The sequence below is a fragment of the Dermacentor andersoni genome, chromosome 3 (assembly GCF_023375885.2).
Source record: "Dermacentor andersoni chromosome 3, qqDerAnde1_hic_scaffold, whole genome shotgun sequence".
Lineage (NCBI taxonomy): Eukaryota > Metazoa > Arthropoda > Arachnida > Ixodida > Ixodidae > Dermacentor > Dermacentor andersoni.
This window is the reverse complement of record NC_092816.1, coordinates 105,973,771-106,000,393: the sequence shown is the minus strand read 5'-3', so window position 1 is coordinate 106,000,393 and position 26,623 is coordinate 105,973,771. Positions and strand designations below refer to the sequence as shown.

The 26,623-nt window shown below is 44.0% G+C and overlaps 1 protein-coding gene across 1 annotated transcript; it reads left to right on the top strand.

Annotated features, from left to right (window-relative positions):
- The first annotated feature begins 1,642 nt into the window (after positions 1-1,642).
- Positions 1,643-26,619, top strand: LOC126540084 (tripartite motif-containing protein 3-like). The gene is made up of 5 exons (XM_050186885.3): positions 1,643-3,589; positions 12,553-12,813; positions 13,060-13,359; positions 14,659-14,826; positions 16,188-26,619. Exons 2-5 carry the CDS (start codon positions 12,628-12,630, stop codon positions 17,577-17,579), a joined length of 2,046 nt encoding a protein of 681 aa, XP_050042842.1. The 5' UTR covers positions 1,643-3,589; positions 12,553-12,627; the 3' UTR covers positions 17,580-26,619.
- The last annotated feature ends 4 nt before the right edge of the window (positions 26,620-26,623 follow it).

The window sequence follows — 26,623 nt, the reverse complement described above, 5'->3', positions numbered from 1 at the left end:
GCAAGCTCCAATATCTGAGCCTGAAGATTTTCTGTGGTGAGCATCGTGCTGGAGCTACGCTCCACACCCAAAGGTGCTTTGGCCTTTCCTATTAGTGCACTTGAACAATGAAGTGTGTTGTTGCTACAGGAACACCAGAGAGCACTCTTAACACTTGGTACCATCACGAAGTGGAGGGGAGCTTCCAGACCCAAGTACAATGTTTGCTTATAAAAGTGTGTTCACACTGCTTTTTGGCATACGTCACCAAGATGCATTTAACGGAGTTGAACATAGGGGACAACTCAGATCGGAGGACTTCAAGGAAGCCAAGGCCTGCCACTCTTGTATAGTATGTACACAAAGGCAGCCGTCAGATCAAGCAAATTGCTGGGAGAGTTGGAACTACCCTTTTATTTTCAGAGCCAAAAAATCTTGTCATGTACGAAAATGTCAACTGGACCAGGACAAGACGTGACGTTTGCATCAAGAAGTATATGCTGGAGTTCAGAGGAACTGCGGTTGATGCTGTTTACAACATCTACAACATCCTACTGCCCTGCAGCAGCAATTATGTAGGACAAACAGGACGACGACTCAAGGACTATCTTATGAAATACGCAAGGACCCTGGACAGAGGATTTGGGAGCAACGCAGCTATTGGTGCTGCTTTGTGCAGTTGTACACCAAATAATGAGCAATGAAAAATCCTCATGACGCATTTTTAAAATATGCAAAACTTGCAGAATAGCCCCCACAAATGCTAACGTCTGATCACTTAATCTGCTTGGTGAATTGAGGTATTAAGATTGTGGGGTTCTCCTCCGTGCTCTTGGGATGAAGGAACGACAACACAGTAGTGCAAACAATCACAAGGGCATTTATTGCACCTTTCATAGATCAATGCCTGCTAGCCAAGTTGCTATCCACAAAAGATGCCAATGGGCACGCGACAAATCTAGAAGTCCGACTCACCGCTACCAAATAGCGAGCGAATATATTCGCCCCATGCTGGATCCCAATGCCTGGTCGTTCGCGTGTACGGTCACGCGAACGGTGGCGCGTTCCAAGGCGGCCACGCGAGACGGTCTCGCAGAAGCATGGATCGGCGCACGCGCGGCACGGCACGTCCGCACTGCTTGCTGTCCCGAGCCAAAGAGGAAGCGCCTTGTCTTTCGGCACCTAATAACTCCGCCTGTCGGCGGCGTTAGCAGCGCAACGTTCGCGCCCTCTCTCGTACTGCGCCTCAACCACTCCGACCGCTGCGGGCGCCAGGCCACGCGGCGAAGCCGGATTACAGGAGACGCGCCGTGCGGGAAAACAACGTATCAGGGGACGCGTGAGAGTCGCGCATCCCCACAAGATCAACTGCAGGAGTATTCTGAACTGGGCTGGTTATAGTGCATGTTAAGAAGGGAATCGAATGGGGACAGACAGGACGAAGTGGCCACATTGCTGTGTCTGTCGCCTTCACTTCATTCTGACAGTATAGCGGTGTTCATTCCCTCCTAAATATTCATATATATTTCGGGCGCCTGACCATGTGATGCAGATGCGTGCTCGTCGACCTACATAAATCTTTTCGAGTGTGATTAAAGCATGAAGCATACATTGTACGAGCAAAGGCGCATAAAATCGGACGAGTTGGGGCTGGTTCATGATCGATTACGGGCAGCGCAAACCACGAGGAGAGAGGCAGACAGAATTCTAGTTCTGTTTGAATTCTTTTGTCCTCTGTTTTTGTACCTTTCGCCGCCTGTCATCAAGAGCCAAGTGAAGGTCAAAGCCAGGCATGCTTGAAAGTAACATGTAGCAGCATTTGGTTAACACCGAGTTTGATGTGCACTGACTCAAGGCGCACTTGAGCATGCTCATGTGACAAGATTACTAGGTCATACATTTTATCATGATATTGATCATCCGCATATTTAATGTGTGTCAAACAGAAACATCAAACAAAGTCTCAAGGGCTTCGAATTTTAATGTGAGTTGTCTGCATTTTTTTACTTAGACAAATGCTGCATTTAGACATATGTTTAAATATACAAAAGGCCCTTGTTTTCCAATAATTTTGCCCCAAAAGTATTGCTCGCTCTGACAAGATGCTGATTTTAGAACATTAACTGGTTTGGTTTTTTTTTTATGTACGTGCAACATGTTTCTACCTCTTTCTCACTGTGCATGTGCTTCTACTTTTAATCTCTCTTGTCACCCCTTACCCCTTTTCCAGCTCGATAGCAAACTGATTGACTTCCGGTTAACCTCCCTACCTTTCGCACCTCATTTCTCTCAGTTTTTAGATTCTAGTGCTAAGAAGCCTTTTAAATTGTTGCGTTTATAAATGCGCGACTTCTTTAGTTCTTCGTCTGCTTTTTTTTTTAGTGTGCTTGAAACATATTAAACCATGGAGCAAAAACAAATTTTCTAATGGCATGACAGCAATGTGATGTGTTGCAAAGCAAGCATATATGCTGGATTTCACGCATGTTTATTGCACGGCGTTACTGTTGAAAATCGCAAGAGCATGTGTAAGGCCAAGCTTCTAGTTAAATGCTTCTGTTTCTATTAACATTGCACCTATGAAACCATGAGTGTGGTAACTATAGGCACACAAATATTTTAAGAATAAAATACCCGATGTGCAACTTAAGATGTCCATTTATTTATTTAACTTGTTCGTAATGTGCTAAACGATCGCCATTTTTTTCTAAACTGCTCATTTGTGAAGCGCGAATAAAGTGCCAGTTTTTTGAGTGACTGTATTTATGTATGTCTAATTCCGTCGAACAGATCACGTGTTTTCATTGCAGTAGAAAAGCCCGCGCATGCATAATGACGCGATGCAGGTGAGCTGGAGATATAAAAGCCGCGTTGAACAGGATTCTGCATTTAACTGCTGCTTTCAATGGCTGTGACATCACCGAGTTTATTTTTTTTTCTTTTTTGCTCTCTGATCACAATTGTTTGCGTCATAAAGAGCAGCTGCACTGCAATACTCGACTGTCATACGAAGAAGCCAACTCAAAAACACTTTCACTTTCTTTTTGCGCGACATGTAAGAAATTGCTGCTCTCCGTTCCGCTGCACATAGACTAGAAAAAGGCTCATCTGCATTTTGCAATTTACGCTTATAAATACGCCTTTCGTATTCGTACCTCAGGCGAGCTATGATCAAGCGCGCACAACAGAAAGAAAAGGTGTTCGCACACGCGCCCACGCAGTTGCGAGCGTCTTTTATTTTCGCATTATTATTATTTTTATTCCTACGTTAAAAGGGTGAGGGGAGGGGGTATTCCTGCTTCCAGAGTGAGTGATAGGCTCTGTAATGACGTGTGTGCGTGCGTGCGTCGTTTCAATGCCAGAGGCGGCGGCACGCGGCACCTCACACGCTAGCGCTGTCAACGGCGGCGGCGCGTCGGAGGCCGGTTTCGAAACTACGTCAGAGCGCGCGCGAGGCTCTCGCCCGCTACGTGTTGGAGGCCGACCGGTCGATGTCGCAGTAGACCCAGTAGACCTCCTAGGAACAGCTGCAGCTGTTGTGGTTATGGGACTCGCGGCGAAGCCGCTGCACGGCCTCATCGCGTAACAACAACGAACGGGGCGAGTTGTGGTAAGTGTGCTAGCTGTATTTTGAGAGACGCTTAACTTTATCGCGTATTCGATGTCTAAAACGCGAGAACTGCCGTTCGGACGGAAGCAACCGAAGGAAAGTGCAAGATCGATGGAGTGCCCTGTGTAATGATGCGTGCACGAACGTGGTGCGATACCGAAATGCGACGGTTGCGGAGGATTTCGAATGTTCGATCAGGCTGTGTTCAACGGCATTTGCCACTTCGTCAGCAGCAGTGAACGCTTTTAGGTCATCATATAGGTAAAACCTTCGTTGGAAGCATACTTGTCTTTGCTTGGAAGATTGGCGTACACAATTTTTGTTGTGGTTGCTTTTGGGCGCGTCGCTACGTGACGTCCTGCTTGGAAGGGACATTTTATGAGGCGGCACGGAATGGCTCTCGTCGAGGCACTTCCGCAGCGAGTCGGAAATGGCATATTGAGCGGCACATCGGCCGGCCGTAGCGAGACGACCCGATATCCCGTGCACAGATCCGTTGGTGCGATGTCCGTTGGAGCGTGGTGCGAGCGTGAACAATAGATTTTCGTCGCTTTCCGCGCCGGCCGGTCGGAGCAGGTCGGCGTGGGATATCCTGCGCGCTCGAGTGGGCTCTGTGCAAAGCTTTTAACTCGTCGCGCTGAAGACGCGAGAGAAGCCGACAAGAAAAACACCACCACGTACGGTATACCAGTCGCGCACGCTCGGCGCCTCGCTTCGTACATTTATAGAAGGCTCCAAATAGGGGCCTCTCAAAAGGAAGACGGTGAGCAGTTGATGCATCTTGGCTCGCGCTTCTTTGGGGCCAAACGAGTGCTGCGTTTGCATGCTCGATCGGATGGAGCACTGACGTGATTGACTTAATTTCTGCACGACGCTATATGGACTTCGACAAAGCGTCCGCTTTGTTTAGCACCGAATGCACTCGATGGCGACCGAGTTCATATTGCCGTTGACCCCCTGCGCGCCCCTGAAGCGCGGTAAGCGCTTATCTGCTGCACTGCATGCTGTCCATTCCCGCGCATCGCTTCGCGTACACTGCAGCTCGTTGTCCCCGCATAATGCCGTGGTCGATCGACTTTTTTTATGTGCGAGCTCGCCGAGCGGGACTCTTCTTTCCCCGAAGAGATTAGGCGCACGCCACGCGATAAACGTTGATAAAAATCGCGCCCCGCTCAAATGTTGGTTTTCCAGTCGGCGTGTGCGCGCGGACTGGATGGGGGTTTAAAATTGGCTCGGCCATACGGCGAGAGCATGTGATGACCCACTTCCGCGTTGCTCTCTTCTTCGCGAATGGTGCTCGCGCGATCAGGTGTGTGTGTGTATGCGTGCACACAGCTGCTAGAAGCGCTTGCTGCTCCCCCGCACCACGCGCGCCTCGATGACGCGTGGTGGCCCGGCTTTCGCAAGCGCCGAGGAGAGAGACGCCAGCTTTTTCTGTCTAGCGCGCCGCGCTACTTTGAGACATACGAGCAGCAAGGCACGAGGGGGGCTCTCCCCGGCGCGCGCGCCTACTGAAGCTGCTGGATCGTCGCCAGCATGCTCGCACGCACGCCTCCTCCTTGCCGCTCGGACAACAGATGGGATAATCCGGTTCTCCCGCCGTGGTTGAGGTGCTCGCCCGCGAAACACATGCTTTTTTCTCATTCTCGATCCTTCTCTGCCGCCTGGTTTTTAGGTCGTTCCCCGGCAATTACACAAATTGTGAGGCCAGTGCTACTGATTGTGGGCCTGCTTTTCGTAATAGCGCGTGCGTTCGATCGGACCATTAAGCAGTTGATTGCTCGGTCGTGACGTCCAAATAGTTCATTTCCATTTAATCTTTCCATACATAGATGGCCATCATCTGCAGTGAACACGTGTGTGTGGCTCATTTGTGGCTATACACTCAGTACTAAGTGTGCCTAGAAGCGTTGTATAATATATCATACCGGCCAACTATCCGGAATTTTACAGCAAAGCTGTATATGGCTCAGATCCGGGGTTTCGTGGTGTCTGTGTGCAGATACTATGATCGTGATCCTGGTGATAGTGCAGAAAGGGTCCAAGCCCAATGGCACATAACCCTGTGGGCTTGGAGACCTGTAACGCGCCCTCGAACTACCCTTGTGACACCTGGGACTTAAAGTCCCAGGCACATGAGTAAGAAAATACGTTTTTGAAAAAAATATTTGTACAACTTTTTCAGCAAGGACTGTTAAAAAATTCTTGGTGCCAACCAAGCGAACGCTTCATGTCATTGTTCACATGTTCGTCGTCATCTTCCACAGCTAGCTCTGTTGCCGCTCATCATTCCAGCGTAAAATTTCACTTCTCTTCTGTCGTCATAATGGGGAGGATGCATCTGTTTACGGGGTTATTGGCTATTCATTGTCTTACATGACGGACACATCTGATAACGGAGGTGATACGTTAGCGAGGCGTTAGTGAGGTGTTAGCGAATGTGTGTACATACCTATATTGTACTGATGACCACAGATCAGGACAATAAATATGTTTGTACCTTTGTTCAAAATTCTGCGTTGTGCGCTAAACAGCTTTGCTGGTCATCCACCTTCACAGAGTGGAATGGCTCATGAATTTTCTTCTCACGCTTTCGCCATGGCTTCCTCCTCCACTTTCCTCCTTGCACTTGTTTCAATTTTTTTGTAACGCTTACAAATTTGAGCACATTCTACGATTTTGCTAATGTTGCATTAAGCTTTATGGAAACTAAATTCTGTTCATGAAAATGTTTTAAAGCTTTTGAAAGGGACATAAAGCCCTAATATTGCAAAAAATGCACGAAAAAAAGAAAAAAAAATGGTAGTGATATCTGCGCCATCCTCTTGTGAAAGCAAAAAGTGCCATATAAACCAGAGAGTATTTGCTTCAAGCGAGCTTATTCAGTAAAGTTTATTGTTGCTGAAAATGCTGTGTTAAAAAAAAAGTCTGTTGCTTGTCAGTACTGTTTGCTTTACATTTGCTGCTGCTTTTCAGCTTTGCCTAAAGGTCAGTGGTTATTTTAAAAAATGTGTATATATATCGCAGAGGGTGTATGCTCACTGCCCAGGGTGAAATAAAAAAAATGCTTGCTATAACCACCCCTTTGTCTTGTTAGCTGGATTTTTACGAATCTTGAGACATCTACAATTTATTAGAAATGCAGAGAGGTAGGCCTGAGCTAGCACGCTCTAACCTGCTACTCTGCTCAGGGGAAAAAAAGGAAAGGCGACAAAAAAGAGTGATGAAAGATGATGAGGACACGAAGAAGGGATGCCTCTATGCACTAACACAGTGGTTTCTTTAAAGCCTTGAGTCAAGTCTGGTGATCTTCAAATAATCCAGAGCAGCCCTTGCAGCTATTGTTGCTACTGTGCGGTAGACATCACAGGCAAAATAGTACTTTCAGACAATGTTTGCCTGCTAGCACAGAATCCAGCGCCTTCCGCTGCGATGCATAGAGAGGGCAGTCATAAAACAGACGTTGGAGAGTCTCGGACACTTGGCAGCATTCACAGTTGAAGCTGTTCACATGGCCATTCCAGTGAAGCATGCTTGCTTGGCATCACTTGACTTCAGCCAGGGGGCGAAATGTCCTGCCCGAGTCTGTTTCTGCAGGTGCCTGTGCCAATCGTCTGATTAAGCCCAGTAATATGAATATTGAAGTTCACAGGTTGACAAGTAGGGTACAGATATGTGCTGTGTAGATAAGTGACAAATGTACAGTGTGACCCTGGGCTGTTTTGCAGTTTGATACTGCAGTAGAAGTGTTCTCTTAAAGTTACATCAGTGGTGCACCAAGATACAGTTGAAAAAACCAGAGATGGAGCCAGTACCGGGATGGCATGAGTCGTACTGCAATGTTGTTGCTACTTTCAATAAAATGAAAGAATGACATATCCAAATATGAAGTGCAACCAGCAGCAATTTTCATTACATTGAGAAACAACACTTTTGTGTTTTTCACCTTATATTTGAAATCATGGTGTTCTTATCTCCTGTTCAAGTAACATTAACAGCACGTTTTCTAGTCTGTAATTGAGCATTTATTTACAAAAGGAGGCACATGAGAAAAGAGAAGGCAACAGTTCAAGTACAGTGCATGAGGAGGGGAAATTGATTGCATCGCAGTTAACTTTGTTATGAAAAATAACATGTCATCCTAGCACTTAGCCTCAGTAGAAGCTTTGCTCATACAAATTGTGTGTACTGTGTGAAATGCAAAAAAGCTTCGCTTACACCTGTGTGCAGTGCTTAAAGTCAGGTGGGGAGGCAGCCCCCCATCCATATTTTAAGGCTCAGCCCCCCCTTGGCAGGTCAATTGTAGCACTGCGGCACCCATTCGACAAGCCATGGAGGTGGTTTTATTACCAGTAGTGCCTTGTGTGGAGCAATTCTAGCTTTCCAATTTTTCGACGAATGATTTAACCACGATCAATCGGTTGATGTGGCATGAGCAAAATCAGGAAAGCAAGTGTTGTCGTACTACTGCATGCACTTCCCCAAGGCCTCTGTCAGAGTGAAGGTCGGTCCTCAGCCGAAACATAAGTAAAATCCTGGCATTATTCCTACGTGCTTCTATTCTTTGACCTGTTTCACTGCCGGATCCTGTGATTCAACGCTTCATGCGTGCGAGTGTGCGCGCACTGTACTGGTCACCGCTCTACGAGGGCCTCTGCTCCACTGAAGGGTGACTCTAAGCCCTGCCTGTGTGAAACGGTGATTGTGTGAACCACTGCTGAGAGTGCTCAATTTGCTGCATGGTAGCGTTTTATATGGGTTGTCCTGTACCAGAAACCAGAGCTGGCAATCCACATTCATGTTACATCATCATTCCCAAGAGGTACAACAGCAATTATTGGCAGTTCTCTGTAGGTCCAAGCAACTACTTATATCAGGCACTTGCTCAAAACTTTGTCCTACACAACATAGAGTAGTGATAGAAAATGTGTAATGAATTTTTACAGAAGCTTCATACGTGCATGTTCAAACTATGGTGCCATAGTATATCAATCTGCAATGCCAAATGCCCTAAACATGCTGGATCCGGTTCACTATCTAGGCATCTGCCTGGCTACAGGCACTTTTAGAACTAGTCCTATCGAAAGTCATTATGTTGAATTGAATGAGTGGTCACTTCCCCTTCAAAGTGTGTAATCACCTTCACATATTTCCCGAAGGTATATTTGAACCCTGAACACTTTTGCTGCACAACTGTAAATGACATGACTAGTGCCAGTCCCTCATAATCGACCCGCAGTGAGAGAGCCTCTCTCACTGTGTGTGGGGAAGCTCAGTGAAAAAAATAGGTCTCCCGCTTCTAGAACACCACCTAATGCTTCCAGCGAAGCTGCTACCATCATGACCATGGAAGCTCGTATAAAATTTGACGCACCATTTATTATTGTCACAAAACATGCTCCAGAGGTACATATTCGAATGCACTTTCTCGAACTTCAGGCAATGTACTTGTGCCTGGAGTGCTACACTGATGCATCAGGGTCACATGCCAGCGTGTCTTATGCAGCACTTGGAGGACCACCTTTTGCTGACTCATATGTTCTGCACAATAAAACTAGTATCTTTGAGATACAAAAGGGCATTATATACACTTGACTCTTTAGGTGTCACAAGATCCTTGACCCTTTCAGTGGCACTGATGTACCTGTACATTCTTCACTCTCCAGTGAGGACCATAGTAAGAGTGCATTCGCCATTATTTTTGTTGTCTATTCCTTTCTGAATAACCGAAAATAAACTGGTGTGTTTGTTTCATAATATCAGAGAAAAAAAAATGACACTGAAAGCGTTAAGTTCATTTCACAAAACTAAAAATACTGTACTAAATTACCTTTATCCACTCCTGTGTATGTCTAACTGCATGTCACAATATGGGGGCTGATGAAACTGCCACATCAATAGCAACAAAAGCCTGTAACACCTGAATGGCTCTTCCTGCTGTAGACTTGAAGAGTTTCCTATGGAAAACCTTTAGGAAGTATCGGCAACACTTATGTGGCAAGATGTTGACTGTCCTCCACTTATTGCTGGAATGTCATGCATTGGAAAGGTTTTAATACATATATGGCATATCTTGTGCACTTTACAGCAAATATCTTTAGGCTACTATACAGCCATTTGTCGTTGATTGCACCGTCCAATGTGCTATACTATTTCTTGGCGCTTTTTAGCCATCATTGGCCTTTGCACTGCAAGACACCATATATCACCATCATGTCAGGCTTTCTTCTTTTTCCCCAGGACTATGCAGAACTTTTGTTAATTGCCTGTGACAAATAGCACAACTCTAATCTTTGATGTATTGCTTGAAGAGGCATACATTACTTACGTAGTATCTTGGAGTGCGCAATTGACTCATTAACAAAATTTTACTAGTGAAGTGTAGTGAACTAATTATCTTATGGTCCACATTACAGTTTGCTCATTTTAGCCATTGAGCTTGCAAGGCAGTATCAGTTGGAACAAATTTTGAGGATGGCACCGGTTTCAAGACATGCGCTGCCAAACTTGTAGTCAAATTTGTGGCACTATTGTTTCTTTAGCCGTTTTATGCATTGAAGCACAAGAATAACTGGAATACCATTGTATCTCATCACACTTTGGGAATGAATATTTAAAAATTGGTGTCATGCTGAGAATCCGTTCCAAGTTTGCACTCTCTGTGAACTCGTCAGCTATAATTAGTAAATTTCAATATGTTCCATAATATAATTAGTCAAAATATGGTGATCTTTTCTTAATTAGTCAATTATGCATTTTAGTCCTGGAGTAAATAATGCAAATCTCTCAGTGTAATACAGCTCAAGGACTAGAATTTTGCTGTCTGCCACAAGTGATCCTTTTAAATTCTGCGTAGTCTGAAATAGAGATCTCGTATGAGAGTGATACGTGCCCTGCAGATAAACTGGAGATGTAGCACTTACCTACAGATAAAGGGATGTTAAATTTAACAGAGCCAGATATGACATTGGCACAAGAAAGAATGATAAGGACAGTGCATATTCAGTGGCGTTCAAATTATTTCTTGTTGGAGCTGAAGTTCTATCGAGAAATGCAAGCTGGCAAACTAAATGGCTATTTAACACTTCGCTGGTTACACCAGCCTTAATGCTTTATGTATACTTACTTTACTGAACAGTGTACAACTTTGTAGCAGACTCATAACCTGCATTGCAGGATTAAAATATAGCTGCCTATTGAAATGAAACTTGGTTAAAAAATTTTATCGTATACTAAGCATCTTGATTTCCTACCCTCATTGTTTTACACTGTGGCAAGTGTCTATGAAATAAAGGCTTAAGTGATTATCACTCCCTGGCAGTTCTCTTTGCTTTGGTGATAAACTGGTAGCATTGCGAAATGTGTGACTATGCCAGATGCACGCTACTTCCAGCATATATGAACTCGTGCCATTTTTATGCGAAAGAAGGTTTGAAACCCCTAGCTGGTGTTCCACGTTACTGTAAATTACAGTGCACACCGGGACATGGACTTGTCCTTGTCCTGGTGTGTGCTGTAATTCACAGTTACAGTTTATGAGAAAGCCGACACGTTGATATATCACGGGCCCCTGTACAACACATGCAACTACTACGCACTTAATCATGTAGCACACGTAACTTCAGCACAAGAAGCGCAAGATTCCCTGATCTTGTCTCTTTGAAACCTCTGGAAGGCAACGTGAGGCTGCATTTTGTAATGCTCCATTCCATTTTTTATTACTGTCATCCCAGTGTAACAAATGTGGATATAAAGAAGTAAATATAAAATGTTTCTTGCAAATATCAGTGTGTAACAAGCATGCAGTCGTAACAAAGGCATCTTTATATCAGATGCAACTTCATTATAACAAGATTTACCCATATTTGCTCACAGTTGAGCTGTGTGACTGGTCTTGGTGATAACTGTGGGCATATAGCTATTATATATATATAGAAATATAGCTGTTTTTCTAGAGTAATTAAGAAATGGAACATGCTGCCTGGTCGACTGGTTTCCTCTCCTTCTGTAACTACATTTCTAGACGAGCTACACATCCTTGTTTGTTCAGGTCACGAAGTGTTCTGATCCACTAGATCAATACAATGTGGTCGCGACGAGTGCAGTTGTGCTCGGATTATTACTGCTGTGAATATGTATATGTGAAAAAGCAATGCCTTTATTAGTATTATTATCATTGTCTTCATTGCTGTGCTTATGATTCTTCATTGTATTGTAAATATTGACTGTATCTCCATTCCTGTAACGACCCTTCGGGGGTTAACAGTATCAATAAACAAACAAACAATCAGCTAATGAAAGAATGTAAAAATAATGAGTCCTTACAAAAGATGGGCTTGTGGTCTTGGGTAGTGGTAGGGAGACAGAGCTTGAGCTTGCCGTCTGCTGAAGAATATTTTGTGAAGGACAACTGCTGCACATTGCAAATGCAAGGCAGTGGCAAAAGTTATGCAGCTATTGTTATTTACATATGATGCTGTATGTCGATGATTTATGGGCTTTTAATGTCAAGCAACACTTGGGCAATGTGAAGTGCTGTATTGTAGTGCTGCATATTACTTTTGACCTTGGTAAAGGCAAAGGTTTGGCTCTGTTGGTATGACATTCTCGTAGGTTGTTACAGCAAAATCACGGGGACAAAGGACTCAGCATAAGTCCTCCCTCTCTGTGGCTTTGTGCTACAAAAGTAATTCTGACCAGTTGGGGTTGTTTAACGTGAACTTAACTCAAAGTAGCGGACTGTTTATATATTCCACTCAATCAGATTTTGGTTGACATGACTGGGAATCAAACATGCTGCTTCTTTCTCCACACCAAAATGTCATATGACCACGTAACTGCTGTGGCGAGTAAATGCTACATGTCAGAATGTGATATGCTGTGTTGTGTATGTTCTTGTTTGCTTGTTTCTTCCTTGCACCTTAACCCCGGCCTGCACATAGCAGTAATGCTTTCAAATGCAGGAGCTCCCAAAGGAGGCAGTGGCGGCACCTGTTTCGAGCAGCTACGCATGAGGAGAGGCACCTCGGACTGCCACGATGACGTCGTCAACGCTGGTTGAGACGGTGTCGCTGAACTACGAAGACTTCAGCGAAAACTTCCTCACGTGCAGCACATGCCTGTGTACGTACGATGGCCAGGAGCGCAGCCCCAAGCTGCTCTCCTGCTCCCACACAGTGTGCCGCAGCTGCCTCGAGCGCCTTGCTGCAGCCGCGCGATCCCAGGTGTGAACTTGTCTGCTTACTCAACTGACACAGCATATAATTTGTCATTACGTAAACGAGCCACGCAATCCTTAATTCACACAACAGAAACAGGAGTACTACCAATATACAGTTATATTTCTTCAAGTGTGCTCCCATAGAGCTCTCTATTTGCGATTGTGAGAAAATAAAGTAACTTAAATGACATGTGTTGCTTTGGGATGTTAAACTCCATAATTCAATCCGGTTTGATTATGTGACTCGCAGCACGAGGGCACGCTGAGGTGCCCCATCTGCCGTGAGGCTGTGCCTCTGCCAGAGCCTGGGGTTGGGGCGCTGCCCCCCAGCTTCCTTGTCAACCAGCTGCTGGACCTCGTGGCCAGCCGGCGGCGTGAGGTTGTGCCCAAGTGCGCCCTCCACCCTGCGGGGCCAGAGTTGCTCTTCTGCGAGGCGTGTGACCAAGTGTTCTGCTCCACATGCCTCGGTCCTGCCCACGCCGACTCCAGCCACACTGTCGTGCCCTTCTCCATTGCTGTCAAGCGCATGTCTGAGATACTACTGTACAAAGTGAGCTTCTGTGGATTCCTGTTTGGTCTGGGTGGCCCGTAGCCATTTTAAGCATGAAACAGTACAAACCAGATGGGTATGTTGTAAAATCACATAAATTATGAACACAGAAAGCACTTCTTGAAAGCAAAGCTTTCTTGCCCTCGCCCCCCCCCCCCTCCACCTTCCCCTTTCGTGCTTTGGTGCAAGTATAAGTTTTTTTGACGAATAGGTTACTTATATAGCTCTGGATGTTGAATAAACAATGTAGTTCCAGTGAGTGCACCTCTGTTCTGCAATATCAAACAATACATCATAATGTAAAACCTGTACATGTGATGTTGCTTCATCGGTTTGTCCAAAGCACACTGACCTCTTAATGGGATAGCAAATGATAATGAACCCATTCTTTGATTTTCTTATTGTACAGTATTCGGGCTACAGCATTCTTGAGCAGCTGCCTATGTGTTATTGGATGCTCCAGCTTATATAGCATGGAAGTTTAACCGCCAATGTAGTGCTGGTGAGCGCATTTCTTTTTTGCATAATAAAGAAATAATAATAAATCACTACATAAAACCCGTGCATATAATATGGTTCATAGAAATAGCTAAAGCACAGAGACCTCTTTTTGGAATACAGCAGCACACGATATCCAATGACTTTTTTTATCTTCCTATAATAATTTATATGGGTTACTCTATTCTTGAGCTACTATGCGAAAACATGCATCCACTTTTACCATGATAGGGGGCTTGACAAGCCGGAAACAGTGCAAAAACAAAAGATGGGTGGCAATACTGCCTTGAACTTCTGCACCAGCTCACCATGACGTCATGGATTTTGACAGTGTTTCCTTTGGCATAGCTAATTTTTTGTTGATAAAGATGGACTACATTGTATTCTAGAGGAACCAAAGGCTGAATTTGACAAGTTTTGTAAACTTCTACTGCACCATAATGGCTCCAGTTTGAAAAAAAAAAAAAGATACTGTGAAACTCGTGACGTTCAACTGACGTAGCAGCGGTGTGGTTTTGGCATGAAATTCAAGAAATGGATGCATTGTTTTCATTTTATCTTCTAGTAATCAATCTCTTACTGCGAAATTAATGAAAATTGAGCTTTGAAAGAACATTTTATCAGGCCAAGCTCATTAAGTGTTTCTCTTTAGTATGCCTCTAATTCTTAGTGACATGTCTGTGGTCTTCACAGTCGTCCCTTGTATTGTTGGTTGTGATTTGGGCCAACAATATGCATTTCAACTGCTTGTAGTGGCAGTCAATTGTTTTGCCTCCAGAGTGCATTTTCCGATGCTTGCAGTCTCAACTGTGCCTGAGCAAACTGGATGCAGCCGCGGAGGCAGTGAGTGCCGAGATCACAAGGCTTGATGCTGCTGCGGAAGAAGTAACGGACCAAATCGAGGCCTCTTTTCGGGAAATTCAGGACCTTCTGGAGCAACGGCGGAAGTCACTGTTGGCCACATTGCAGGTCATTATTCATTGCTTACTACTTCTTTATATGTCTACGCTGAGCCACTCTGCTGCTCTGTGCTGAATACAGCGAATTGAACGATACGGAGCATTATAATACGGTCATGGTGATGCTGTACTTTGGAGCAAAACGCATTACTTGATATCCCATGAAGAGGATGATTTATACATGATTGTGTGCAACATTTCGTGTTTCCAGAAGGCGATCAGATCATTCAAATAAAAATGTTGTGTCTTCTGCTTGTGTGTCTTCACACAGGCACTGTACAGGCGGTGTAATTGTCAACCTCGACTGCCAGGCTAAACCTGCCCATTACACCACTGCTGTATTGCGTAGGGTATAGGGAACCATTGCTGACCAGGAGGCATTACGACAGTTTGAGTGTGCAACTAACATATGCATTTACTGTCCAGTAGGGATGCTGCAAAAATGTCTTAATGTTTTGGTCTATATCAACGCTTGCTAAGCCCTGATGCAACCAGCCAAGCTCTGTCCATGGCCATGCTTGTTGTGAGGAGTGCATGCACTAGTATGATATTAGACAAACGTGCCTCAAGATGAAATCACAGCATGTCCTTAACTGTTTCCTCTACCTGGGGAGTAGCACGGTTTCCACTGGAAAGTAGCTCTGGCACACTAGCCTTGCACAACATATTGCCACTTGGGCAACGGTTCTTGGAGATCGATGTTGGCAAATGGCCACCATGAGCTGGGGGATGACGCGTGGGAAGGCACCTCGATACCTGCAACACCCACTCCACAATTCAGGGTACAGTGGTTCATTGTGAAGCACCGATACTCCATAGCAGCTATACCATATACTACTGCGGCTACTGTCGTGCTACACTTCACTATGTCTTGGTGGACTGCACAAATTTGTGACACGGTGGCATTCAGCACGACAGCTTGCTGTATTTTCTTTTGTGGCATGACACTCCTTGACAGGGATGGTTCACAACACTTGGAAGTACAGTCGAACCTAATGTAGTCACGTCCGGCATGAAAATACCTTTGCTATATCCAATTTTCATTATAAACATGCATTCGTTGTATGCTAGATATAGGTGCGAAATGTTTTAAATTTACTTCATATACTCAATAATTCATTATTTCTGTGTTCGTTGTACTATTGAGATTTGGCTGTATTAGACGTATGGTGCACTGAAAGGGTTGTAAGGCCTGATTTTGAGGCAGTGTTTTCAGCCACTTGTTGGATGATGATATGAGCAAAACAGCAGTGTGGGTTGTGTGTGGCCTGTGTGGCTTATGTTGTCAGTTCATGCCAAACTTAAATAACTTGAAATTGAAGGGTACAATTGATGTCTCACTTTTTTCTTTTTACTGTCACTCAACTGCAGGCACTCTGGGACCGCAAGAAAGAGGCCCTCGAAGAGCAGCTGAATCAAATCCAAAACGAGAGGTCTCAGCTTGAGCAGGAATGCTGCACCCCCGAGAGTCAGCTTGATGTCCGAAACCTCACAAAAAAGATTGCCGACTTGGATGTCAAGATGGGTTCTCTAGATCACTTGGCTGAACCGCGCGAAAACTGCTACCTCCATTTTGACTGTGCCTACAACTCTGCTCTTGATGACATTGCACACGCTCTCAAGCTCTTTGGCAAGCTCGAGACAAGCCACACATTTCCGCCCTTGTGTACAATTAGCGTCAAGGACTGTCCGGCATATGTTAGGGCCTGTGCTTTGCTTCGTACCTACGACTGTGACGGTCGGCCTCAGACGGTGGGCGGGGATCCTGTGACTGTGGCACTAGTGGCATGTAATGAGGATCAGAAACCACTTGATGTTCAAGTTATAGACCGTGGCACTGGTGAATATGCTGTGACGTTTCAAGTTCCCCGTGTTGCGCGATACCGCCTTTCCGTCTCAGTGCTGGGCCGACCCTTGCAGGGCAGTCCTTTCGAGTTTGCCGCCACCGACAACATCGACCCCGACATGGTGTTTGGCCGACGTGGAAACGGCGCCGACGGATTCCATCAGCCTGTGGCCGTGGTGTGTGGACCAGAGGGCCTGCTCTATGTGCTGGACACAGGAAACTGCAGAATTAAGGTCCTCACACCGGAACTTCGGTTTCTCCGTCACATGACGGGAGTTGGCGTTGAAGAACGCGGTGGCACAGGACTTGCCATCTCCCCATCTGCAGGAACTCTGGTGACATGCAACTGGAGGACCCGCATGATTACTGAGTTCACTGCTGATGGGACCATTGTTCGGACCTTCACACATGCCGACCTGCAGGAACCCACAGCCCTTGCAGTCAACTCTAAGGGGGATGCGTTTGTCGTGGATAGCGGGAAACGCTGCGTCTTTATTTTTAAGCAAGACGGCACGCTTGTCAGGAAGGTGGAAAGAAAAGTGCTGGCGCTGCCGACCAACTTCAACCCAAGTGCTGTAGCGGTGAGTCCGGATGACAGCGTTCTAGTGGCGGACTCAACAATACATGTGCTAGACATGCATGGCAGCTGGCTCTCCAAAATGTTTGTCGAGGGCAAGGGGAAAGGAAGATTTGGGGGCATCTGTGTCGATGCACAAGGCATTGTGCTGGCTGCTCGCTCTGATCGCAGCAAGAACAACGTCCTGCTGTTTGACCGGGTCGGCGGGCAGCTCACCTACACAATAGAAAGCAGGGGTAGCCGGCTGGGTCGGCCTCTTGGAATCGCTGCACTCCCAGATGGTCACGCTGTTGTGGTAGACCTTGGGAACGACTGTATAAAGAAGTATCGATACAAGTGATGTGGCCAGCTGTCCTGCTAGAGCCGTTTTGTGGGTCTGCGTTATCTAGTATTTCTAGGCATCACTTGCTAGTCACCACAGAGGCACATGCGTCTGTGGCCATCTTTTCCAAGCTCCGTGTTGCAGCGCAGACAGGTCGAACATCTCCTGAGCCATTAATGCTGCTGTAGTTTGCCATAACAGTGCACTGGTAGAATAGTGAACCAACATGCTTTTCAGTTATGAACGCATTGGGTGCCTTCACATCATGATCTATGCGATATAAGTTTTATTAAAGGGCCCTGATAATGTAAAACGAGCATAGCATACACAGTTTTGTATGGCAGTGCTGAGTAACTTCACCTGTGGAGCTGATATGGTAGCAATATGCCTTTGATCAAACACACAGCCTTGATGTGCAAGAAGTGCTCTTCACAAAAGTACTCCATGCAACTAAGCTTCAATTGTAATTTTTCGCAAGTTTTAAAATTTTGCATTCATAGACGAATCCTTTTTTTGATAAATTTGGGAACAAGTGTTTGCAGTGCGCAATTAAAGCTGTAACTAAACTCTGTCAATCATTATGTGCTTCAAATCTTGGTACACCAAATTTTCTTCGCTGCGAGACGTGTTGTGCCACGTTCGAGCTTTTGATGCATTGTCCAATATTCACGGTTGGCCACAACTGTCTGTAGTTGTAATTACTGCTTTTCCTTTTTTCTCCCGTGTGAGCCATACTGCTACATATCCAACACGTTTTGTGGTGCTTTCACGATTATGTACACATCCTTTCATTTAAAAAGGCACTTCATTTTACAAAATGACGCAGTCACACTGGTTAGTGTTTCACGTAAGAGCTATTGCTAGGCTGACCTACAGTATTGGCTTATAGGGAGATATGTATAGAAGTATTTGGGGCTTTCTGCTCGACATAAAAATAGTCGGTGCCTGGAATCATGTTGTATAGAGTAAATGATTGGTAGTGTCCTGTCACCGCCATCCTAGAATGCTTGAAAACGTGTCGGAGAGGCACTAAAGAAAAAAATTATTTATATTAGTAAATTACCCATCTGCAATACCAAGAAAACCACTCTCTCCATGAGAGGAGGGTTTGCACCACAGTGAGGTGCGAAAACAATGTAAGAGAAGGACACCATTCTTCCTCCGTTTGCACCCCCATACCAAAAGTTCTGTGTTTAAATCTTTCTTATTGCACACCCATGAACAAGGACTGTTTTATATGAAATTGATGTGGACACTATGTATTTATCGCAGCATCAAAAGCAGAGTGAATAGTGAGTGAGCATGACTGACCGGTAGCACAGTCACCCTGTCAGATTCTTCCATTTTCCTTTGCGTGGTATCCACACAGAAAGACGTAAATGTGCAAGAATGGTTGTAGGCGGGGAAGGAATGACACCACCCTCTCCTTTTGTTTTCACATCTTGACTGGGCACTGCGCAACATACGGACGATGAGACTATTTGCCACTCGCTCGCACGTCAAAAAGATGACGATAGGTATATGTATAGTTTATGTTAAATACAGTCCGACATATCTGCAGTAGCACAACGGCTCATATACGTGAAAACGCCCTTGAAATCTGCAACGTTACAATGTACCAGTGCTAAGGTTTCGGTGAAGTTTTAAAAATGCCAGTAATAAACTCGTTGCAAAATTGATGAAAACACAGCTTTTAAAGAATAATTTATCAATTTAAACTAATTTAGTGTCTCTCTTTAGATTCCCTTTAAGAGAAAATACTTTCTAAGCCCTGCATTCTTGGAGCGGTCTGTATCGCTTGTTTTGAAATGTGTCTGGCACCGTGCAACCTTTTTTTTGGCACCACTTGGGTCACACTTGGCAAGCTACTTTATAAGTGGCTAGACCTCAAGCCCCTGCTGTGGTTACTGTCATGACAACATTAAAGTTTTGAGGGAGAGAAGATAAGTTTTGAAGTGTAACGTATAATTATGTTTCGTGTGACAAGTGTTTAGAGAATAATAGTGCACAGCTATTGGTAAAAATTAAACCCAGAAACACAACATAAAATAAAGGAGCTTGCATGTCATCTGCTTTTGTTAGCATAGAATGAAGAGGTCCTTTTAACATTGAACCAGTAAACAAAGTGCACGGATTACCTGAATTATGTATAATTATCAGGGCTGCTTTCATTGAAATTGCAGTGATGCATGCACTTAGTTATAGCTTTATTGTGCCATTCTTGACTATATGAAATATATTTCGCAGCACAGTCTATCTGAAGCACTGGTAGAGAAGTCAAAAGCTTCCCCCCTATGTTGCATGCAGGCTTACTGGCATAGTCATGCTTTTACGAGTTTCTTTTGTGGACTGCAGAACACAGAACAACGGTCCTGTTGACATAGAGTAGCTAGTCTTTTCTTGGAACTGAGTGCAAGCTCCACACCTAACTCCTTCACTGTCACATAATTGCACGCTCGTACGAGACTCTTGCAGCTGTTCCTAGTGCGTGCCTTGTATTGCGTGACGTCAATAGTGAAATGCGCAGGTGGTTCCCCACAGGTGTTTTTGAAGCATGTCATGTGCTCCTTGTTTTTGTGCAAGACATTTTGCAGCAGCCATATGCACATCTCCAATGGATTTTTAAAAAAAGAAGAGGAAGAAAAGAAACTGCTAGTACAAAACAGCTTTGCAGTGTGCACAGATGAGACAGAACATAGGAACACGAATAGAATGAACGCATTTCTTTTCTACTTTTTTCATCCTTTTGCCATAATCTGTGGTTTACACTTAGAAGAAATGTGTAATTAGAATTCGAGCCCTAATTACAGCTGAAATTAAATACGAAGGCCTGAGGACTAAACTTTTTTTTAGTTTCTCTTTTTCGCTTAGAGAAAGCTTTTGTCTTGCCCCTTCTTAATCAAATACATGCAGTGTGCATAATATATGCTTTCACTAAGCAACTGCTGAACCAGTTAAAATAACATTTGTGAAATAATAAAGACAAAAGTCAAATTATAGCAACTTTCACGAGTACAAGTTTGAACGAAAGTCGAGGTTAACACCTCTGTAACTTGAAACAAAAGCTGGCATCAAAATTCTACAAACCACAATTGATAAAGTATTTAAAGAGGACAAAATCAACAAGCTAATTTGCAGTTCATGTTAAATGCTGACTTATTTGTGCAGAAGTCTTGCATGCCCACCTTAAAGGCCAACTGCAACAAAATTTTGGGCTGCATAAAAAGCCTATTTTCATATAGCGTAGATAGAGAGCAGCTTCTGGGCAAAATTTTAAGTTTGAAATGCGAGTGGGTGCCTCGAGAAAGGCTCACAGATATTGAAGCTGTTGATACCGAAACTGAAAAATAAAGAATAATGCCACCATTACCGCTTGGCTGAAAATGACTCGTGACTCGGACTGTGGGGCTCCTCACCGCGACCTCCTAGATGGGGCATTGCCTGCCGCTGCTCATGGTGCACTGAAAAATCTTGGAGGCGACGTGCTGGCAGTTACGTTGTATCTTCTAGCCACCGGGTGGCATGCGTCGTCTGCTTAGGAGCCATGTAAAGGCTGCTAATAAGAAAATTTGGCAATTACCAGCCTTGCAGCTATGCTGAAATTGCTTCAGTAGTGCATACTACTAATTTAGTTCCACCAATTCATAGCCAACGTGAAATTTCATTGTAGTTGTCCTTTAAATCGTATAACTAGCGCATTCTATATATGATTTTGATGCTTTATTGCAGCATTATCATTTTTAGCCTGATGTTTCTATTTGTCTTATTTTTGTCATCGTTTAACAATTTTTCTTTAAAGAAATACAACTTAAATCAAAATCTTTTCCAAACAGCCACTAGGGTTTGACTTTTTTTCCTCTAGATATGTAACAAATTTCGTGCTAATTGGTTCTATGGTTGCTTAATGACTGCATTTCTGCATATATTTGAAAAGGAAGGATGTTTTAATGTTTGACACTTAACCTAATGCACCCTATCTACAATTCTTGCCCACAAGAATGGCCTGAACCTAGAGCTAATTTCGCACTAGTACTCACCCTTAATGGTGTGTATTGCATTTTGTCTATTTCATAACCGTTAAATTTGCCTAGCTTGGCATTCAGTAGTATATAAAACACATTTACCTCATGTTCTGGAATTTGTCAGTGTGCTGTATCAATGTTGTAGCAGTTGATACTTGGTGGCACACATTCAGCATTACTGCTGACAAACCCTGATAAGCAATGTTTGATTTCGGCCATAGACGTCAGGAACATGCATTAGTTTGCTATTGCCAATTCTCAGTCATAAGCTCTGCTGCATGATTTGGCAATGCAGTTCACTACCGTAAGGAAAATTTGCACGTCCTAGCCTTCTTGGATTTTTTGCTCTTGCCTCATATGTGGGGAAGGCCCTTCCAAGTTCCTTGTTTTGTTTCACCCTTGTTAATGTCCTCTTTTCTCGTACGTGAATGACTGGCTTCCTGGATTACAGAGTCCGCTGTCAATGTTATCTCTCGGTGGTCACACGTTGCTGCAGTTCTCGAGTTGGATAATATTCATTACACCCAGTGCGATAGTGGCAGGCTGTTAATTATTGCCAGTTAATGGGGCAGAAATGTTGTGAGTGTCCCTCAACAGTGTGTGATAACACCAGAATGCCATAAATTTTTGGTTGGGGTTTTTTCATAACTACAATGCTATTTCAGCACTATTTGTACACTCTTGAGCTGTTCGCAAGAGTAACAGTGAAGGTGCGGCTATACATTCAAATGTGTATCGCTCTACTTTGAATGTCACTTGTAACTATAGAAAGTTGCTGGATAAGAAAGATCAGGCTGTTTTTAAAGCATTTTGTGTTATGAATGAGAGTGGAAAGACATTACACAGATATGGCTAAGGCTTGATGTGATGATCAAGTCTTCAGTGCCTTGTCCTAAGTGGGCATGCTTACGCAACATGCGAGTGCCCCGATAACCGGCAGATTCAGTCTCTTTTTGAAGTTTCTCAGACAAATTTGATGAATGTTGCATTTTTTAAAAACATAATGCAGGCATGTCCTCTCGTGCACGCGCATGTTACTTTCAACCTTGCTTGTAGGCAGTCTTGGTGCCTTGCTTTTTGCATGTCCTCTCTAGTCATTTGCAGAAGAGTTGTGTATGATTCATTCCAGGTAAATTATTTCGGAAATTCCTTCAGTATAAGTGTGTGGTATACCACAGAAATGTTATCTCGGACTGCAACAGAAGCTGCAACGCACAGAAATGAATGCCCATAATGTAGTTACGTGAGCCATCAGCAACCACGAATATTACTGTGAACATTAAAACAAAAATTAAACATTTGCAAGTGAATCCCAATTTTGCAGGACTTGCCATTTATGCGACTAATGGCTGGTTCCCAGAAGCGTTCAGGAGTGGGCAAGAAAGGAACTCTTGCAGTCAGCTAGTTGTTTGTTGACAAAAGAGCACCCAGGGCCGGTATAATGTAGCAATTTCTTCTGCTCGATTTTGCGCCATTCTTATCACCCATCATGCGCAGCCCACTGATGACGTTAATGACAGGAGGGGGGGAGCTTGAGAAGGAACAGCATTGGAATACAATCGTTACATTATCCCGGCCTTGAATTGTCTCGTGCCTGCTTCTTGAACACGCACAACTGGACTGTCAGTGTCCAGTGATGCAGGGGCGGGCAGTTTTTTTCATGTTTTTGCTGTGTGCATGGAGATGCTATCACAAGTACCAATCTCAGGAATCTCTTGTACCTTGCACTCTCCCTCATTTTTGTATTGAGAGTCTGTATTTTCTCTGCACCAGACAACTACAACCCGACTGGATGTATATGAGGCTTTATTGTTCAGAGCCGGCGCCACTCTCTTTCCTTGAGGGATAATGTATTTTTTAAAACTGAACAGATGCACCCTGCAGAAGCAAACAAGGCGGCCTTGTTCACAACAGTGCCGTAAGACAGTGCAAGGCTGCTTACAAAATTTAAAACAGCAGGCCCCCTCTCCTCAAAAGAGAACAGGCTTGATGTAATGCATAATTTGTAGATACAAGCTTGACTTGGGTAACCAGAATGCAAGAAATTGACATTTGTGGCTTTCATGGCTCTGAAACCTTGCACAAACAGTTGTACGCACTGATCTTAGGCTAATTTCAAAACGCCATAACACTAACAAGTGCATAACCTCTAGTTGGACTTACCTAGAGCATAAAGTGGTTCTGAGAAACTTGCTGGAGGCACAAGGCTGTGTTTCTTATTTTTCTATAAGCCGTATAGTGCCAATTCCGGAGTTCTTGTTGCTTCACTGCAGTAAGGGTAGGCAGGGGTGCGCAGCTTGAACAAGCAGGCACTTGGTTTTGCCTCTGCAGGCTCCAAACCATTTCGTGTTGAATATGTTAGTCACAGAGTCCTTTTGTGTATTAAGGCTGTACTCTCACGTGTGCACATTACTAACTGCTTCCATCTCGCAGGGGCAACTTTTGCTTTTTGCTGTATTTGGAAGAACTTGCCTGACAAGCTGCCTTTAAATTTTCACCAAAGATATTTTGCAGTTTTCTTTTAATGTGAACAACAAGTGTCCACTGAAAAAGTGTGCACATTTCCCAACTGTTTTTATTCTTTTACAAAATACTCAACTTGTTTTAGTGTCACATTTTACATAATGTTTGTTGGCATTCTTATGTGTAAGCACTGTTCACCAATATCTGCATATTCAAATTGTGTACAGTGCTGTGCATCATGATAAAGTAGTGTGGCTTTCCTTTGAATAACTTTGTGGATCTAGTACTGGCATAGCTTCCTGCTCATAATTACTGGTTCCTGCTGTTTCTGATGCTCTTTGGAGGCCACAGCATTTTTCGCCACATTGTTTCCACCAACTCTTCCACGTCTGTCAAAACGCTCGAAATTTAGAAAATGTTTAAAGGAATTAATGCTAAAGGCAGACATTGGATGAATTTAGGATGTTAGGTCAACCTTATAGGAGCCTTGCAACGCTTGTTTGAAGCCGAGAGGTGACTTGGCTTTGAACAAACTGCAGAGAAAATCTCAAGCCAAGGATCCACACAATTCTGCAGTTGAGGTCACTTGCTATGAAGGGGTCTTTTGTGGAAGTATCCTAAGCTATGCCAATGATCTTGGAGGACATGCTCTGTGTGGCACTGCAGCCTACTTGCGAGTCACAGGCAGAGGGTGCCATAAGCTGAAATGAAGCATCTTAAGCCCATAGTAGCATAGGTGATTTGCAAGCAGGGGCAAGTGCAGTCATATTGGCCAAGCTGCATTTTCTCTCTTGTTAAAGTGAAACATTGTTAATTCACAATGCAATACAGTTGCTTATTATCGGCAACTGGCTGAAATTTACCATTTATAAGCAGCACGCATTGCAGCGTGGGTGTCACATATTTTTTGCAATGGCATCGCCAGGCCTGGTCAACATCACTGTTGTGTTTTCACTTGCAGAAGCTCTTTTGTCAGCAACAGTGACACTTTGGGTACCTTGGAATGCCCTATTGTATAGCATTAACTCGATTTAATGCTTGCCCTTTGTGTTTCTTTAAGCACCAACTACGTAGAACATACTTATGACGTGGTGTTGACATGCCAGTTCCAGAGTGAATCAGGTGCAGCCCGTTCTGCTTAGAATTAAAAAGCTCACATTGTACAGTGTGAAATGGTCATTTCAACTTCAGGCAGTGCTACATCGAAAATACGTTGGAACGGTTTTTCACACGGTTATCACTTGAGAGCTCACAAAGGAGAGTGTTTACTGCAAGCTCACTCATTATGCATTACAAAAGCTGGCACCAACTGCACATGTATTCTTCCTGCTGCACATTTGTGGTTTTGCTTCTAATAATGCCACTTCGAAAAGTGTATCACCTTTTGGAAGAAGAAAAAAAAAGTGAAGGCACACATTTATGCTCGTACAATCTGTGTTATGCGTCTTTCAAGCCGGCAAGTGGTGCACGTGAAACACTCATCAAATGCATGCTCTATTTTACAAAAAAATATTTGTGGTCTCTTTCACCTGTTCTATGCAGTGCATGAATATGTGGAATCGTTTTCATTGCTGTTTTGTGCACAATGTGTTAAAGTGCACTATGAAAAGGGCAAGTTGCTAAAGTCCACTATACGTTTTGTGGTTTGCTTTTTAAATTTATCTTTCTATGCTTCGGTCATACCAATCTTGCCATTTTATAACTGACACAGTTGGGAGACTGTTGTTATTCCAGTTTGCCGTTGTTTTTTTTTTTTTGGCCGCGAAGGCATAGCCAATTCTAGAATGTTTCAAATGTGCCACTTTTGTTTAAAACATTGCTGGTATGTGTATCTGCTGCTCAGTCGCAGCAGCAAGGGCATCCCTTGTTATTAGCCCATTTTGCTTTTTGCTTTGACAAGGCGTAATGTGGTTGATGGAATACCTTAAAGGAAACCTGTTGCATGTCACTTGCTTGAATATGTTGGCTTGCAGGACCAGGCATGTAGCACTTCTTGTTTTTTGTTTGTTTTCTTTACTGGTGTTTGTGGCAGGCTGGAGAAGCTCCCAAGACTAGCTGGCAAAAGTGGATTTATTCGTAGCTGGCGTAAATAAAGAAAGCAGCAAACTAAGAATTACTACCCCATCTAACAGTATGCAATGTGGCACCATTATGCAGATGCCTTCAAAATATTATGCTGCTAGATGTGCATCCTGGAATAAATCAGCGTTGCTTTGACTATGGATGAAAAATAGTGATTGCATTACACAGCATTTCAGCTTGTCTGAAAGTTCTTGTATTCTACCAAGTTGTGGGGCTGATGTCATGTAATGAATGGCGGCACAGTAGAAAGCCATAGGAAAGAGAATGTGCATGGAACTGTAGTTTTCTCACGGAGAAAGAGAAACAAAATTGTTTCTGCCTGTGTATTTTGAGTTCTCCAGACTTGTCAAACACAGTAATAATTTATATGGGAAGGGATCGATGTGTGTCACCTGGCAGTAGCATCGTCAAAGCTGGCTTTGAACATGTCTTTTTTTTTTTCTTTGAATGAATGATGTGTGTGCAGTGAATAAAGATCCTCGCAAAATATACTCC